The following is a 17,272-nucleotide window of genomic DNA, read 5'->3' as shown; positions in this document are numbered from 1 at the left end:
TTGTTAAGAGATTTAGATCACTGCTACAATGGTTAAAGAGCAACAAACAGATGACCTAATTTTTGATGCAACTGAATTGTTGATTACAAGATCTCAATTCTGGCTTGTATACTTGATCCTTTCTTATCAAATGTATCTTGTTAGCTCCACAAGAATATTATTTTTATCCTTCAAATTTGCTTCCTCTAAGCATCTTCTATTCTTCCATTCATTTGCAGACATTCAACTCTCAACTTGACATTATATTTATACCTTACACATTATCAAGTCAGTTTGAATACAACTTAGAATAATTAATATGAATCTTGGATAGAATCAACAAACAAATCTATTGAACTCAATATGCCAAAATAAGAAAATCCTTTGTTAGCTAACCCTTCTCGATAGACACTAACTCAAAAATGATTTTCCTATATTAACCGAGTGAACTCGGTTAACATTGCATCTTCACAAAGTTCCTTTTGTAATCAAGTGAGCTTAGTTAACATTGGTTCTATCCAATGTTTCTTTTCTTACTCGAGTGAACTACGTTGAAACTGGCTTCTGAACTTGGAAAACACTAGAATGTTCAACAAACATAGGAAACTGTCTTCATCACCCGAGTGAGCTAAGTATACATTGATTGGCAAAGATATGACATTTTGTGTAACATCAAAGACAATACATAATTAACCAATTGTTTTCAATAGAATTTGTGTGGTTAGAGTTGTATCAAGTTTCACCTTAGTCAAACACTAAGTTGGGGCTTAGGCCTACAATGATGATGAATTGAAATAAAATATAATTTAATATGTTTGAATGGAAACAATTATACCTTTAACTGATGATGCAATAGCAAGATCAAATCCATCGTAAAATCATAATCACAACATAATTGAATATTTTTGTGGAAGTTCTAGAAATGGGAAAAACTATCCATGGAGAAACTAATTCTAATGAAACAAATACCTATCACCAACTAAGGTAATTTTTCCAAAGGCTTGCTTTTGACTTTTCTCTAGATATGATTTGTCTCATTGCTAATGTAAAGTCACTACAGATACAATTAGGCTACAACATGCAATTACTATCTCAATAGATTCACACTTGTTTCATATATTAATTGCTTAAAAGTTTCATTCTACCATCAATTAAATTCTTCACTCTTCTTACATTACTTTCTACCTTCAAACTTATTATCCAAAGTAGAGTTCAAAAAGGATGACATTGAGATGGTCCTTTACTGGTGAAGGAATGAAACATGTACCCAACTCAACCAAAATAGTTTTGGAACTTTCACAAATATATTAAGCAATCTCCCAATTATTACAAGGTAGTTAGTCAAAAACCATACACCTCATACAACAAAATATTACTCTCATCCTAGCCTAAACACACTAATGTATATGATTATTACCTAAATCAAGATATATCATAAGTTTGATTGAGTAATAGAGTGAAAGATCGAGGATTGTCAGGTAATGCTAGTGTTAACCAAGCCATAGTAAAGTGCCAAGAAAATTTAGTGTTGGTTGAGCATAAGTATCAACCGAGTGATAGTTGGTGTCGGGCCTTATAGTGACCAAGTAAATCCAATGATCAACGAGTACCAAAACTTAGTTATGACCGAGTAACAATATTTTGACTGTGTAAGAATAATCAAGATTTTAACCTGATTCAATTGATTTCTTGGAACATGGAAACCATGTTAAAAATAAGATTGATGAGTTGGATCATTTAATTAAAGGTGAGGATTAGGTATAATACCTAATGAAAAAATTTGAAGAGAAGTTTCTCAAAATGAAGAGGATGGACAGATATAGTGAACCTGATGAACTAGATCATAAACCCTAAGATCTATGGTGATCATGAAAAATGGCATAGAGTCAAAGAGAAAGTGTGTGAGAGCGAAGCAAGAGAAAGAGAATGCTTGCACAGATGCTGCTAAAGTTGATAAGTGAGCTTAAGCAGAAGGCCTAAGTTTGTTGGAAGGAGAAGATTGACTACTTGAAGGGTTTCTAACTGAGTCAAGGACATAGATGACAAGGGGGAATTTATCAAAGAATCAACACATGAAATGAATAGTGATTTGAAACTGCAAATTGAGTTATAATCATATAAATCAAATCCTATTATTTTCTTTCTAATCATTGTACACAATTTGAATTGAAATCCTTTTAATAAAAGGTTGACCTAATAATCATTGAAGGACTTAACAATCTATGTAAATCTTTTAGCAAGGTGACATTCTAAATGGAATTATCAAAGTGCTCTAACAAGGCCACTCGTAACAAGATGATTAAATCCTCTAACTAGGTCACATTTAACAATGTGTATTGTAACCTTTAATAGGGTTGGCTCCTAACAGATCTCACTTCAAAATAGTGAAAAAGTGGTGACATGTTGCTGGTGGTTTTTCCCAAATTGGCTTTTTACATAAAAGCCTAGTGTCAAACTCATGTTGAATGTTTTATAGGGTTTTGAGTTTACATGTTTATGCTTAGTTAAGTCTGTTATAATAGGACAATGAACTACTGGTACATCTGTTTATTAGTATTCAGTAGAGATAAGAAAAACAGTGAATGTTTAATGTTTTGATTATTCAAATGGTACTTATGGACCTTGAGTAACTGATTCACCCCCCTCCCAGTTATTCTAAACATTCTAACACTAACTACTTCTCAGTTTTATAATTTTGCACTTAAGAAGATTTATATTCATTCCTTGCCTTTTTGGAGGATACTTTCTCATCTTAGTTGTAAACATTTTGCTAGAAGGTAGAACATTATGACTGCACTTGATTATGGAGATCCAAAACTGATATGGACACCCAATTGTTAGCTTGGAAAGTTTTACATCACAAGCCGCCCATTCAAGATAGACTAAAGTTCATCAAAGTTCAACCTACTAATTACCCCTTTTGTTCATGCATTAAAAATATGATTCATATATTTTAGGATTCCCTAGCTTCTAAAAAGAAATCAAATGCCATTTTCAAAAACCTTTTAGCTATTTTCCATCATACGAACTTGAGGGAGGCTCTACTTGGCCTTGGGTTACATGATGATATCATTGTTGATTCACTTATACTAGTAATTCTAAGACATGGATGGAAGTCTTGATGTTGTGCTATGTTCTCAAGTAATCATTCTCAAGAAATTGTTATTCTAGTGCTTTTAACACATTTTTTTAGGTTGCTTTTATGTACTGGCAAATTTAAGACTTGGTTAAAAAATATTTATTTGGTAACAATACAACTTCACCTAACTCAAAACGACTGCAATTACAAAATTTGTAATTTTTTATATAATTATATTCAACTACCTCTTGGTAACCTATTCTTTGTAAAAAAATTATTTGTTCAATATATAAAGATTTAAGATTATTTATCATTTATATATTTTATGTATATTAACTTTTTCTATGAAATTTAATATTTAATATATAAACTATTTATTTGATTTTTCAAATATAATATATTATAATTTAATTTTATCTTTAAAGCTTAATTTAAAAAAAATAAAACTAGAACTCAAAATAAAACTAGAATTCAAATTCTACATAGAAATTTCAAATCATTTGCACCTGCTTTGTAGATCTAAAGAGTATTATATTCAATGTCACTTTTAAAAAGTTCAAGTATTAAACCAAAAGTACCATCATAACTATTAGAAGAGGCAATACTACTAAGATCCTTTCTCCTAATCATATTCAATAAAAAAATTGTGAAGATTCAATTATTAATATTCAATAATATTAAAAATATTACACATCAAACCAATGTATATACTATCTGTTAATTTATTACTTTATTTCATAGAGCTCTTTTTAGTTGTTTTTGATATAAAAGCAATCAAGGAGGTTGGCCACTAACAAAAACCAAACACACCCTAGTGAAAGGTAATAGAGTTCATGTTATTAAAACTAAACAATTTAACAGATTAACAAAAGGCATTAGGTGGTGAGCCCATCGTACCACCCACAACCCAAACCCAAGTTCCACCAAAAAACCTATATAATTGTTCTACCTATATAAATTATTTATTTAATATGTTCAATATATTTTTTTATAGAGTTTAATGTATTTTAAAATAAATTTTATTTTAGTTATCTATTATATTTTTAAAATTATATAAGATTATAAAAAAAATCTCACATAAAAATTTCAAATCATTTGTACCTTCATGCCCTCCATGTAATTCTTAGGCTCTTCAATTCTATGGGAAGGGATCTCACCTTATCCTCACCTTAAAATTATAGGCCCCTTGTGAAGATGCAACTATTAATGTTCTATATAATAAAAAAATATTAGATATCAAATCAAGAGATGCTACATTTAACTACTTTATTCTATAGAATTATTTTTAATGTTTTTTTTAATTGAAACAAAGCAAATTTACAAAGAATAACAGCTACACAAGGTAGCTGGAAGAGAGATACAATTATTTTTAATGTTTATCTGATTAGACAATTTATTTATATTTATTGAATACCTTAAAATTTACAAAATATTTGTATTAGTGTTTTAAATCTAATCAAAAAAGTAGAAAAAAATTATCCAATCAATTACATTTTAACATCCACATAGAGTTCTAAAACTTGTACTTCTTAGAAGACTTGACATCTTTTTTGGATCCTCAGCTAATTCTGATTTGACTCTTTATGTTTATATTTGTAGAGTTAATAAAAAAGCATAAATCAGAACTACAAGACTGTCATTAAACAAAACACCAATTAAAAAAAGATCATGAGAGCAGAATTACAAGAATAACAATCATGCTCATTATATCAAATCCCGCTCTGACAGATTTATCTTTATATTTTGATCTTTCCAGGTTATACCAGATGGAATCCCATAAACTTTTCTCCTTTCATTGTCACTGCTGCTTCCCCGACATCTAAACAGAGAAAAAGCAAGAGCGACATATCTGTTGTTCTACCAAACTTTGCTTTTTCATCTACTTACTTCAATGGTGGGGCACAGTGGACCTTAAAATGGTCCACTCCGGTCCTCTATAATATCAAGTTAGACAGCATTATAAGATGTTACGCAGACAATTGTACATAGCGTCACACAATCATTAAAAGAAAACAATCCACAACTGTCTATTTGCTTTGAAAGTGAAAAGAAACAGGCACAACAGACATTTAATATACAAGCCGCTATGGAGAAGGGTACAAATTGGGGAAACGAGATTTGGGTATCCTGAATAAACAACAAATTTCTACCCAAAATACAAAATGGGGAACAAATATCAAAGAATGGAATTCACTGGAAGTTAAAGGCCAGAGGTGTTGTAACCCAAGGCAAGGGTAGAAAGATTAAATGGGTACATCATAGAAGAATTCCCAGTCCAAATCTGGTGCGAATACATAGCGTAAACTTTTTCAGTGGGATGAGTTCCATCCCAAAACACATGCTCGCTTGTATTGTTGCAAAACATCATTTGTGGCTTTGTCTTTCCACATCTCACTTGCACATTCAACATTCCTGATCCACAACATGCTGTTGTTGTATCCTTAAATCCTGCACCCACAAATTTGCCAGTAGTTAGAGCATGACATTAATTGATAAGTGATAACAATGAGTAAAATCTTAAAAGAAAGACATTTAAGGTTTTTTCTTACCATAGACTTCAGGATTTTGCATTATGTTCATAAAATAATTGAAGGTATTGAGTTGAATAATAGACACCCCGTCTAATTTTTGGTTGAGGTGAGCCACCAGTGCCTTGAAAGCAGTGTTATATGCAACAGCCAGCTGATTTGCTACATCCAGACATGCACCTTTAGCTATACTGTATCCAGCATATCTTGTATTAGGAGTACATCCCACAGCTGGAATGTTCAACACAAGGAATTTCCTTGCCCCGCTATGATAAAGCCTCTGTCAAATCACATATGAACAACATGGTCATTGACATGAATTTTCCACTGTAGTGTTCTTAGATTGATTATTTCTGTAATCAATTGTGTATTCTTTTTGTTCGAATGTTTCAAATCATTGTCCTCTTTCTTATAATGGATGGTTGACTGTAGTTTGAAACATCCATAATTAACAAAGACAGTATGATGTGTTAAAAATGTGTACCCAATCTTGTCTAAAAGCATAATAGCAACACAACATACACAATTGATTTCGACAGTAATGCTTTCATATTATAATGCTAGCAGTCTTTAAGGAATATATTACTTATGTCTAGATGAGAAGCAATCTATGACCTGCTAACATTATCATTGGATGAAGTCTCATTTGTAACTTCACTGTTACATAACCCTAAATCGAAAGGGCAAAACCCTTTTCAAATAAAAAATATGATTTGGAAATTGATAAATCTGCAACTTACTGCTATATACTGATCGAATTTGGCGAGCAACATCCTGACAAAGTGTTGAGGAGTGGTGGTATTTTGAAGAGTAGTGTTAAGAATGTAGGCCCCAACATCGTTGCCTCCAATTGAAATGCAATACAGAGACTTGCCAAAGTGCGATTTAGCTTGGGCAGATCCAGATGGGTTCTTTTTGGTTAGAATATAAGAATAGTGCTCAAATTGCTTCACTTGGTGACTCAGAGGGATAATGTTCTGCGGCATTACATTTAATTTCCTTAGAGAGCAGTAAAAAACAAATTATAAGTGGTTCATAAAATATAGTAAGGAAATTCATGGTTCATTCAGATAAATATTCAGACGATCTATTGTATCAATGTTTTAAATAAACCCAATTCATAATATCGATTAGAAACAACATATTGATTTGATTTGGGGAACAATCTCTCAAATTCATGTCAATCAGAAACCCATTTTCAACTTTTCAAGCAAAACTCTTTTTCCCATCGGCTAAATGAAACAATGGTTGCAGAAGTGAGAATAAAAGAATGGGAAGGAGAACAGACCGATTCAGCGCCTGTTGAATCAAGCAATCCGCTACCTGCTGATGCAAAATTTATCCCTTTGCTAAAATTGGCGTTTGGTTGCAGATATGGAGGAGGATATGGGAGACCCAAGTAAGTAGCTGCAGCCAAATCAATGAATCATATACAACTCGTTTATTCTGAGTAAAGCTGGATTGAAGTATCTAAAAGGAGAAAAAAACAGGGCAATTACGTTTGTAAGAAGAACATTAAATTATACAAACCCACGAAATCGAAGGCAGTGCGGCCATTAGTAAAGCGACCAGTTGGGGAGGGGAAAAAAGAAACGCCATACGGTGTGTAGTTTGCACGCAGTAGACAATGGGGAATATAGTTGTTATTCCCTGCGTCGGCTAACGAGTCTCCCAACACAAACATGGCCGCCATATATGGCTTTTTTTTAGCAGCTACAGAAGAAATGGTTATCCACAGCCCAACTAGTATACTCAGAATTGATTTCTCCATTCTTCCCCTAAATTCCATCATATCATGCTCGCCCGCTAAATCTCTAACTCGTTCGCCTATTTATTATCACAGGGGAGAGAAAAGTGGGTGGTACTGGCGATCAGAAGAATTAGGAATCCAAGTGAAAATATTTAGAGTTAAATCAAGCTTTTAGAGGAGGTTTCACCCTACGGAGAGGACAAGTAGAAGGTGAGATTACAGAGCTAAATCAGAGTGTCATGCGGGGTCCACTCCACTGCTAAAAAGCATTCCCATTGTCTAAAACCTCTGTTTTCTTCTTTCGCATCAATGTCACGTATTTGTTGGCAGAAGTGGTGCACATTTGAGTGCTCACATGAATGTGATGCCAGTGGCTTAAGGGCCCACAGTTTGAAGCTTGCCGAGGCATAAATGCTTTATAAACTTGAAACATTCTGTCATAAGCTTCTGATGCTTTTGTACCGATATGGGGCTTATTTTAATCTAGGCCTGGATTATTAAATTCTCTGTCAGTCAAAAAAAACAAACCGCCATAGGCTACATCTGTTTTTACACATTAAAAAACATAGATTGTAGAAAGGAATTAGTTCCTATAATTTCTTTTTTATAAAACAGCTTCTGTGGTTGATATTTTTATCATAAAAAATTCTAATGAATTGTAGAAATTTGATAACAGTATATTGTTCTTAAGATTAAGTTTTAAAATAGCTTCTATCCAACATAAAGGATGATCAAAATTGCATTTGTTTGAACATACAGAGTACCTGAAAATAAGGTCTGGTGGCAAAACGGGCATCTAGCTGGCTGGTTGTACCATTAACCATTTCAGCCTCTAAAGAACTGGTAATTTAGCACGTAAGATTTGTTTCAACTTTATTAAAATGATGCAGTTTGTTCAAAGATACTTAAAAAATCTAAAGTTAGGATGTAATGTTCTAGCAGAGGATTTGATGTACGCTCTAATGAAATTGTTTATAGCTTTGAGTCACAGTTACATTGACACTTTTTAGCTGTCCTTTTTGTATTTTTTTTTAAACAATATGCTTTTTTCAATTTAAAAAACAAAATGTAGTTTGATTTTTTTCAGTCTAAATAATACTTTTGAGGGTTGTTAATGTGTAACATTTGATATTTTTTGGTTGCTTAATATTTCAAAATGATTTGATATTTTTTAATATTGTATTAAGATTTTTTCTAAATGGAGCAGATGAGAATTCAATTGCGAATTGAATGTGCATCCGCGATGATCAGAGGATAGTAGCTAGAAGCGGTTGTGCGTGAGGATTTTGGGAGCTGGTAAAGCCTCCGCTGGGCTGTGCAAACATGGGGAAATCTTGCCATTTCTCTGCAATTTGGTGTGATCTTTTGCAACCTTGATATTTTGGATGAAATTTTGTTGAGCAAGGTTTGATTGCATTGTGGAAATTGTGGGAATCAGTTTTTCTAAGCTCTTATTCAACATCTATATTTCTAAGTTTGTTTGTTGGGCTCTTATGGCCACAAGCGGGGTCTCCAGGAGTCTCATTCTTGCTAGAACTAGTTGTGATGGATCTTCTCCTGGGGCTAGCTCACAGGAGAAGGAGCCATTTTATGTTAGCGAGTATCAAAAGTTAAATAAGGTTAATGGATGCTTTCCGCGTAGTCAAGATCAGTCTATGCTGGTTATTCCTCTAGAAGCAATAATCGAAGATGTGGACTATTTGGCCACACATGCATTGATATGCAAGTTTCTTGGTATCTGAATTTCCCTGTTGGCTCTGGAAGCCTGGATTCACCGTTCATGGCAAGCGGAAGGTGATATGGATATTATGCTAGCTAGTAATAGCTACTTTGTGGTGAATTTCTCCTGCATGTAAGATTAGAACTGGGTCTTTGAGGGAGGCCCATATTTTTATGATAATGTTGGTCTTTTTGTCAAACCCTGGCATACAGGGTTCAATTATGTTGAGGATCTTCCTTCAAGGGTTCCTGTTTGGGTCTATTTGTCGTAGCTTCCTTTGGAGTTCTGGTGTGAGGATATCCTGCAACAGATTGTTGCTATGCTTGGAAAGACGACTACTATAACACATCAATCACTGGACAAAAAGGTTATTTCTTATGCCTGTATTTGTGTTGAAATTGATTTAAATAATCCTTTGCCAGATTCTTTAGAAATTTGTCTAAGCTCTGCTTCTTGGATCCAACAGCTAGACTATGAATCTATTCCCTTCCGTTGCCACATTTGTCATGCATATGGGCATATACAACATAAATGCCCTCAAGCCTCCAAAGGCATTGGTACCCCTGGTGGGTTCTCTAGTCCAAGGATGGCCAATGATGGTAAGGGGAATGGTCATAATATTAGTACTAGAAAAGGCAATGTTTAGATCGATAGTACAGGAAAAGGGAAAGCTCAAATGAACACTTCAAGTCAAGGGCAAGGGCCATCCAGTACTACTGGTTCGGATAAGGATGGTTTTATCCTAGCTTGAAATTGTGTTAAGGGGCGGGGTCAGAAGTGATCTCATCTAGATCAGAAAGTGGACTCAGGGTTCAATCGTTTTGAGGTTCTTGACAATAGGGTCATAAAAGAAGGTATTCCTGCAAAGGCTCAGTGTGCAGCTATTGGCTCAGAGGGGAGGAGTTCTATTCTTAATGGCAACTAGAATGTTGTAGTTCAGCGGTTGCCAGAGACTTCTATTGGCCTTGAGTCTGGTGCCCTTGTGGTTTCTCCTGCTCCACAGGAAAATGATGTTCTTCTAGCAGATTTGGGTAAAGATGTGTTTGCTTCTGGTAAAGGAAAGGGATCTTCTCTTGCTTTGGGCCTGATGCAAAGACCATTTAAGAAAGTCTCTTTTGCTACTCCCTCAAGAGTTGGGCGAAAGCAGGATCAGGAAAAAAATAAACTTAGAAGAGCTTTACTGGTAGAGTCTGGGGCTGTCAAGACCTTGGATGAGCATTTTCCCCACTCTACTCAATGATTATTCTCTCATGGAATGTGAGGGGGTCGAATAGCATCCCCAGACAAAAAGCTATTCATGAGCTAATGGTTGAGCATTCTTTGGATATCCTTTGTATCTAGGAGACCAAGCTTTCAGTGGACTCCATGTTTAGATGTGCTCCTAACATTTGGTTTCTAGGCCAATATTAGTGTGTTGGTGTTTTGGGGAGCTCCGGTGGTCTTGCCATTTGCTGGGATCTAAGGAAAGTTACACCACTTTACTAGGTCTCTTGCCTCTTGCCTCTCTCAATGGTTGCTTCCTCTCTAGAAACTGGAGAGATGACTCTTGTTACTAATGTGTATGCTCCTATTGATCTCCCTAGAAAGATTAAGCTTTGGGATCATATTAGGCATGTCAAAAGCTATCATCCTTTCTTGCCTTGGATTGTGGCTAGAGACTTGAACTCTATTCTCAGTTTGGAGGAGAAGAGGGGTGGGCTGGCCCACTTGGGTCCTTCTTCTGAGCTTCTTTGACAAAATATTGATCTCTTACATCTCTCTAATTCCAAACCTCTCAATGGGCTCTTCACTTGGAACAATCAAAGGGCTAGTAATGATGCTATCTCAGAATGCTTGGACAGGTTCCTTGTTTCTTGTTTTTGGAATTATGGCTCTCTTTCACTTTCTTCTGAAATTCTTGATTGGAGAGGTTCTGACCATTGGCCTATTAAGCTCACAGTTAGTTATGTTGCTATCTCCAAGAAGCCTCCTTTTAAGTTCCAGCTGATGTGGCTTTGAGAACCTTCTCTTCATGACTTAATGGCTCACTGGTGGAGACAGGGAGGCCTTGCCTATGGCACTGCTATGTTCTCCTTCTCTAAAAAACTTCGATATGTTAAAAGGAAGTTGAAGCATTGGAATAAGAATTGTTTTGGTAATCTCCACATATGAAGAAGAGGGCTCAGGATCGTCTTGATGTTATTACCAGGCAGATTCGAGATTTGGGTTTTTCTAAAGTTCTTGGCATAGCAGAATCCTGAGCTTCAACTGATTTAGCTAAGTGGGATCTTAGAGAAGAAATGTATCGGAAGCAGAAGGCTTGAGTTGATTGGCTTCAGGAAGGGGACAAGAACACTATTTTTTTCCATACATCTGTGTAGGCTCAACATAATAGGAGTTACGTTTCTTCTCTTTTTACTGATGGAACACATCTGACCTCCTCTCAAGCTATTTCCAGGGAAGCTATTCAGTTTTACTTTGCTCTCTTTTCAGATGATTTACCTCCAGCAGAGATTGAGGAGACTACAATCCTATCTTGTATTCCCTCTGTTGTGCCTAGGGAGATGAATGACTCTCTTATTAGGCCTATTAGTATGTTTGACTTGGAGGGGGTGGTCTTTAGCTCACAAAAAGGAAAAGCTTCGAGGCCTGATGGCTTCCCTATTGAATTCTTTTAGGAATTTTGGGATATTATCAATCATGACCTTTTGAAAGTGGTTCAGGAGTCCTATTCCAACAAAGAAATGCTTTGGGCCTTGAATGCTACTTTCTTAGTCCTTATTATGAAGAAGGAAGAGGATAATCAATTGGACTTCTTTAGGCCCATTACTCTTTGTAATGTGGTCTATAAAATCATTACTAAGCTCCTAGTAGAGAGGCTTAAAGTTTGGCTTCCCATGGTTATCTCTCAGGAACAAGGGGGTTTTGTGGCAGGAAAACAAAATTTAGATGGGGTGGTTATTGCTTCTGAAGCTATTCACTCTATGTCTACTTCCAGGGAACATGCCATGTTCATTAAGCTTGATATGGCTAAGGCTTATGACAGATTCAATTGGGATTTCTTGTGAAAAGTTCTTCTAGCTTTTGGCTTTAGTCAGGAATGGGTTAGATGGGTTCTTAGCTGTGTTACTACTCCTTCCTTCTCGGTCCTTCTTAATGGTGAACCAACAGAGCTTTTTGGGGCATCTACAGGTCTTTGCTAGGGATACCCTCTCTCTCCTTATTTATTTATCATTATGGTTGAGGGACTTGACAGACTTATCAAGTTTCAGGTTTCCCAAAATCTAATTCAAGGATGGCAATGGGGAAATGGTTTGCCCACTCTTTCCCACCTCCAGTTTGTTGATGATATGGCCCTTGATAGGAGAGTCAGATTTGGGAAGCTAAAGCCTTTTAGCTCACCTTGGATACTTATTTTGTTGCCTCTAGGCAAAAAATTAATGACCACAAGTCCTCTATTTTTTTCTTCAACACTCTTGAGCCTATCCAATGGAGGATTGCTAATATCCAGAGATTTCAGATTAAGTCTCTCCCTCTGACTTACTTGGGGGTCCCTATTGTGGTGGGTAGACAGCCTAGGCTTTTTTGGCAAAGCTTGCTTGAGAAACTTCGACAAAAAGTCAATCATTGGACTCATAGGTGGCTCTCTACTACTGGCAGGGTGACACTCCTTCAATCAATCATTCAGGCCCTTCCCATATATAGAAGCATGGTTCAGGCTGCCTTGGTGTATTTTCTTAAGGAATTTGATGCTCTCTCTCGCCAATTTCTTTCGAGTGGTAATTTGAAAAATACCAAATGGAGTCTCATCAATTGGGATACCATTTGCAGGCCAAAAAAAGAAGGAGGCCTTAGCCTTCATTATGCTATCTTGTGGAGTCAAGCTCTTGCTACCAAGCTTTATTAGCGATGGTGTTCTAGTCAGTCTCAACTTTGGGCCTGTATCTTGTCACACAAGTATTTACCTGGTGTTGAATCTTAAGGTATTTCTAAGTTTTCTCTTGAGGGAAGAGGTTCTATGGTGTGTAATACCCTCAAGATTGGTGTTCACCTAGTGAAGAGAAGTTTATTTTGGATTTGTAACAGAGGCACTAAGGCTCTATTTTGGAGTGATTCTTGGAATGGCCATCCTCCTCTCTTATCCTCTCATCCACACTTGTAGTGTCTTTGTACTTTTTTCCTTTCTATTGGATGGAATAAGGTGGCTCATTATAAGGAGGCTTATAATCTGGGCCTTCTTGTGGGTTATAGATGGAAGAATTCTTCTGATTGGCCGCTAGGTGGATCTTTGGGAGATCAGTTGGAACTATCTCAAATATTGGCTTCTAGGGAGTGCAACTCTCTATAAGGCCCTGATGTTTTGGCTTGGGGAGGTGCTTCTTGTAGTAAGTATTCTATTTCTTCAGGGTACCTTGCGCTGATGAAGCAACTTTTTGGTGAGGTGGAGGTCTCTTGGTGGAAGAAAGTTTGGAATAGTTTTTCATGGCCTAAGTGTAACTCTTTCCTCTGGATTCTAGTTTACAATCATTGTCTTAGTTGGGAGAATCTCTGCAAGCAAGGCTTCCAGGGGCCTTCCATCTGTGTTTTATGCTGCAAAAGTGAAGAGACTATTTGTCACCTTTTTTTCTAGTGCCCCTTTGCCAAACCAATTTGGCACTTCTGGTGGAGTGTGTGGGGATGCACATGCTGGCATGTTTCCTCTCTGTCTAAATTGTAGGACCATTTGGGCCATCCCCCTTCCAAGACTTCTTTTCTTCAAGTTGCTTTGACTATTGGCCCTTCCTTTATATTATGGCATGTTTGGCTTGAGAGTAATAGGAGGATCTTTCATGATGTGCAACTTGAGATCAGACACTTGTGGGGAAAAATTGTTAATTCTCTTCATGAAACACTCCAAGCTAAATGCGACATTGGTGGAGGTTTGGATCCTAGAGATGCTGGTATTTACTCACACCTTTTCTTTCCTCTTTAGGGCAACACTCCCTCTTTCCCCCACAACCACTTTGGGAATAGAGTTAGGCAACACTCTCAGCGTGTTCATCGTGAGGGGCATTGGTCTCCTCCTAAGGTGGGCATTCTTAAAATCAACATTGATGGCTCTTCTTGGGGAAATCTTGGTCCGACTGGTATTGGGGGAGTTGGGCGTGATAGTTTTGGTGATATTCAGTTTATGTTTTCTATATACAAGGGCCATCATACTAATAACCTCATGGAAACCTTGGCTATCCTGGTTGCAGTGGAACAATGCTGTCAACATGGCTGAAAAAGAATTATTTGTTAGACTAATTCGCAAGTGGTTGTGAATTTATTGGATAGTCAGAACCTTGTGCATGTGGATTGGCATTTGGCTCTGGTTATTCAACAGATCATTTAGTTATGCAATTCTTTGGATTATGTGTCTTTTATGCATATCCCTCATGAGTGGAATGGTGTGGTTGATTGTTTGGCTAAATGGGCCTCGGAGCATGGACCAGATTGGAACATTATTGATCATATAATGCTTCCCCTTGATTTATCTCACATGCTGGTTCAACTTGTGGACCAAGATAAAGCTCTGTAGTTCTCTTTGTTTCTTCTGTTGTTCTGCTCTCTTTGGTATTCAATAAAATTTTTACCCTTCTTTTAGTTTTAAAAAAAAAAAGATTTTTTAAAAATATTTAATTGATAAAAAGTTTTCAAAGTATTATAATTTAAGTTTAGGTCTCTTTTTGAGTGATTCAAGTCTATAATTTTGACTCATTTTTTTTAATGTTTTCTTATGTTAATTATGGTGATAGATTGTTAAAGAATTTACCACACAATCAAATCCAGAAATTCTTGATAGTGATAATCATGATTGTGGACATCTCTTCTCTTTTAAATAAGTCTAAATCTAAACTAAATTTTAAAAGTAGTACCTTAGGGTTAATGTCTAGCAAAAGAGTTTTAGTTATAAAATAATAAATGGTATTGCAATACAAATTCATCTAGGTGCTCTCTTGGATTGAACTTTTAAGAGTTAATCTCATAGTGTAGTCATCAATATGGATAAAGCTATAAGTTGTTGAATTATGCCTCTCATACAAGTCATCAATAAGACATTGGAAATGTTTAAAATATTATATACTTAAACATATAACAAGATTTGAGAAAATATTATTAGCAACCCAAATTTGTAATACCATTTACATTTTGCTTGCTCAACTTTCTAATTACTAACTTGGAAATGTTCGTTGTAACTACAATTGTTAGAAAATTTTAAAATAGGTATTACCATTTCCACATTATGCATCATGGGTGATCAGTAGACAGAACAATATAATTAAAGAAGTCATTCTTGTAAAACTATAAATGACAAAGTTAACTATAATAATAATTAGTATACTTCTCCTTCATTTAAATGCAAAAAAAATTTAATATATTTTAAAACACTTTCGAAACACCAGCTACTTCACAATATATTGCAAATAAATCATTCTATGCTTTTGAATTTACTTATGCGAAGCAATTTTGGAGGGCGTCATAATTTGAGGAATATGTAATATAGATTGTAGTATTCTTGACGTAAATTATTACAAGTTGATATGCCATCTTTTTATAATAACCTAAATATCACGTTAACAAGCTTAGGCTTCGGAAATTGCAAGTCTTGTGCTCTTTCCATCTGCACTTGGGAGCGCATTCTGATGGTTCATAGAATAGGGAGCTTAGATTTAACAGATGTACAACTATAGCTGAATTTCTTGCACGCTAGAAATTATGTGGTCGACTGGACGGAATTAACTGCATATATAAATATAAATAAAAGCTGTCACTTTTTCGCAATCTGTTTAGAATATCAAGATTTAAGAATGTAAACTAATATTTTTTAATTTTTTATTGTTTATTGATAATCCGTGACCATTTCTTCCATTTCAACGATGTGCTCTCCATTCAAATCCATCCCACTAACATAAGAATACTCGAGGATTCTCATGATTATTCGAACGTACTGTTTGGCGCACTATCCTCGTTTAAGGAGTAATATATTTATTTATCATCTTATTTAATCATTTGATTAACTCCTCCTTTCTCTTCACTTTTTTTCCTTGAATTTGTTGGGGGAGTCGGTGAAAAGTATTTGCCTTTGTCTCTTATAAACGTGTATAGAATTTCAATTCTTCACTTATCAAAATTAGGTAATGTTGGTTTGATTTTTTAATATATAATTTAGGATTGAATATTTTGAAAGTTGTGATATTGCTATCGAGATTTAATGAGTGATTTTTGAGTCAAACTCATTGACTCATATGTCATGAGTAGAGATTCAACATGAATCCATCTCCAATGAGAATAAATGGAACGCTTAGCACTTATTGGATCTAGGTGATGCTCACAGGGGTGAAGCACTGGGACTTCTCGGGAGGTCACCCATCCCAGTGCGCTCTTAACTATAGAGTTTCCTCCATGGTTAAACCCAAAGCTTGCAACTCATAAAACTTGTAAAACTAAAAATAGAAATATTTTTCAAAAATATTAATCTATTATAATTTTTCTCAATTTTAAATATTTTTATAATACATATTTATGTAATATTTTAAATCTATTATAATTTTTCTCAAATTTAAATATTTTTATAATACATATTTATGTAATATTTTCTATATAAATAAGTATTATTATATTATTTTGAACTATTATTTTTCAATATATTATATATTCTATAAACACTCCTAATGAAATCTGAGGATCCCCTTTAATGGACAAGAAATCTCATTATACTTACAAACAGACGTTTATTTTCTAATAAATATAAAAATACATAAATAATGGCACACGTAAAAGATTATGTCAATGGGAGGATATTTGAAGCTCTCCAATCCTAAACAAAGGAAGACATTGATGACATAACACAATTCACGCTTGAAGTGGATTGTTGACCCCTCGGAGGGTTCACTAAAGATGACTTTTGTGTAATCTCTGGATGCGCAGTAGTGCACATTCTAGTGGCCACTTAAAAATATGATGTTACAGCAAACCAAAATAGCCCAACGTTGGCGTATAGAATCAACGCGAATCTTACCTACAATAAGTGGACAAAGATTAGTTAATAACTAGAAAGTTGAATGCCATTTGAAACACTGAAAAAACACCAATTATTTGACAATCAATCGAATTTCAACTGCCAAAAGTATCAAAGAATAAAAGTGGACGATTACTTTATACCATAGACGAGAGGGCTATTCCGTTGAAAAAATGGATCATGTTAATTAGATTTC

General features: G+C 35.2%; 1 protein-coding gene and 1 pseudogene across 1 annotated transcript; one reads left to right on the top strand and one right to left on the bottom strand.

Moving 5' to 3' along the window:
- Window positions 1-4,738: 4,738 nt before the first annotated feature.
- LOC149545905 (GDSL esterase/lipase 6-like) lies at window positions 4,739-7,532 on the bottom strand. The gene is made up of 5 exons (XM_089790877.1): window positions 7,117-7,532; window positions 6,875-6,993; window positions 6,327-6,563; window positions 5,608-5,866; window positions 4,739-5,506 (listed from the first exon to the last, which is right to left on the bottom strand). The coding sequence occupies exons 1-5, from the start codon at window positions 7,376-7,378 to the stop codon at window positions 5,259-5,261; spliced, it is 1,125 nt and encodes a 374-aa protein (XP_089647003.1). The 5' UTR covers window positions 7,379-7,532; the 3' UTR covers window positions 4,739-5,258.
- A 1,297-nt stretch (window positions 7,533-8,829) lies between these two features.
- LOC149545904 (DNA mismatch repair protein MSH2-like) overlaps window positions 8,830-17,272 on the top strand; it is a 52,808-nt pseudogene continuing 44,365 nt past the window's right edge.

This window comes from Cupressus sempervirens, chromosome 7 (assembly GCF_028749045.1).
Source record: "Cupressus sempervirens isolate cs-2001-9-10 chromosome 7, ASM2874904v1, whole genome shotgun sequence".
Lineage (NCBI taxonomy): Eukaryota > Viridiplantae > Streptophyta > Pinopsida > Cupressales > Cupressaceae > Cupressus > Cupressus sempervirens.
Note: the sequence above shows the minus strand (reverse complement) of the source record. Positions and strands in the feature narration are given on the sequence as shown.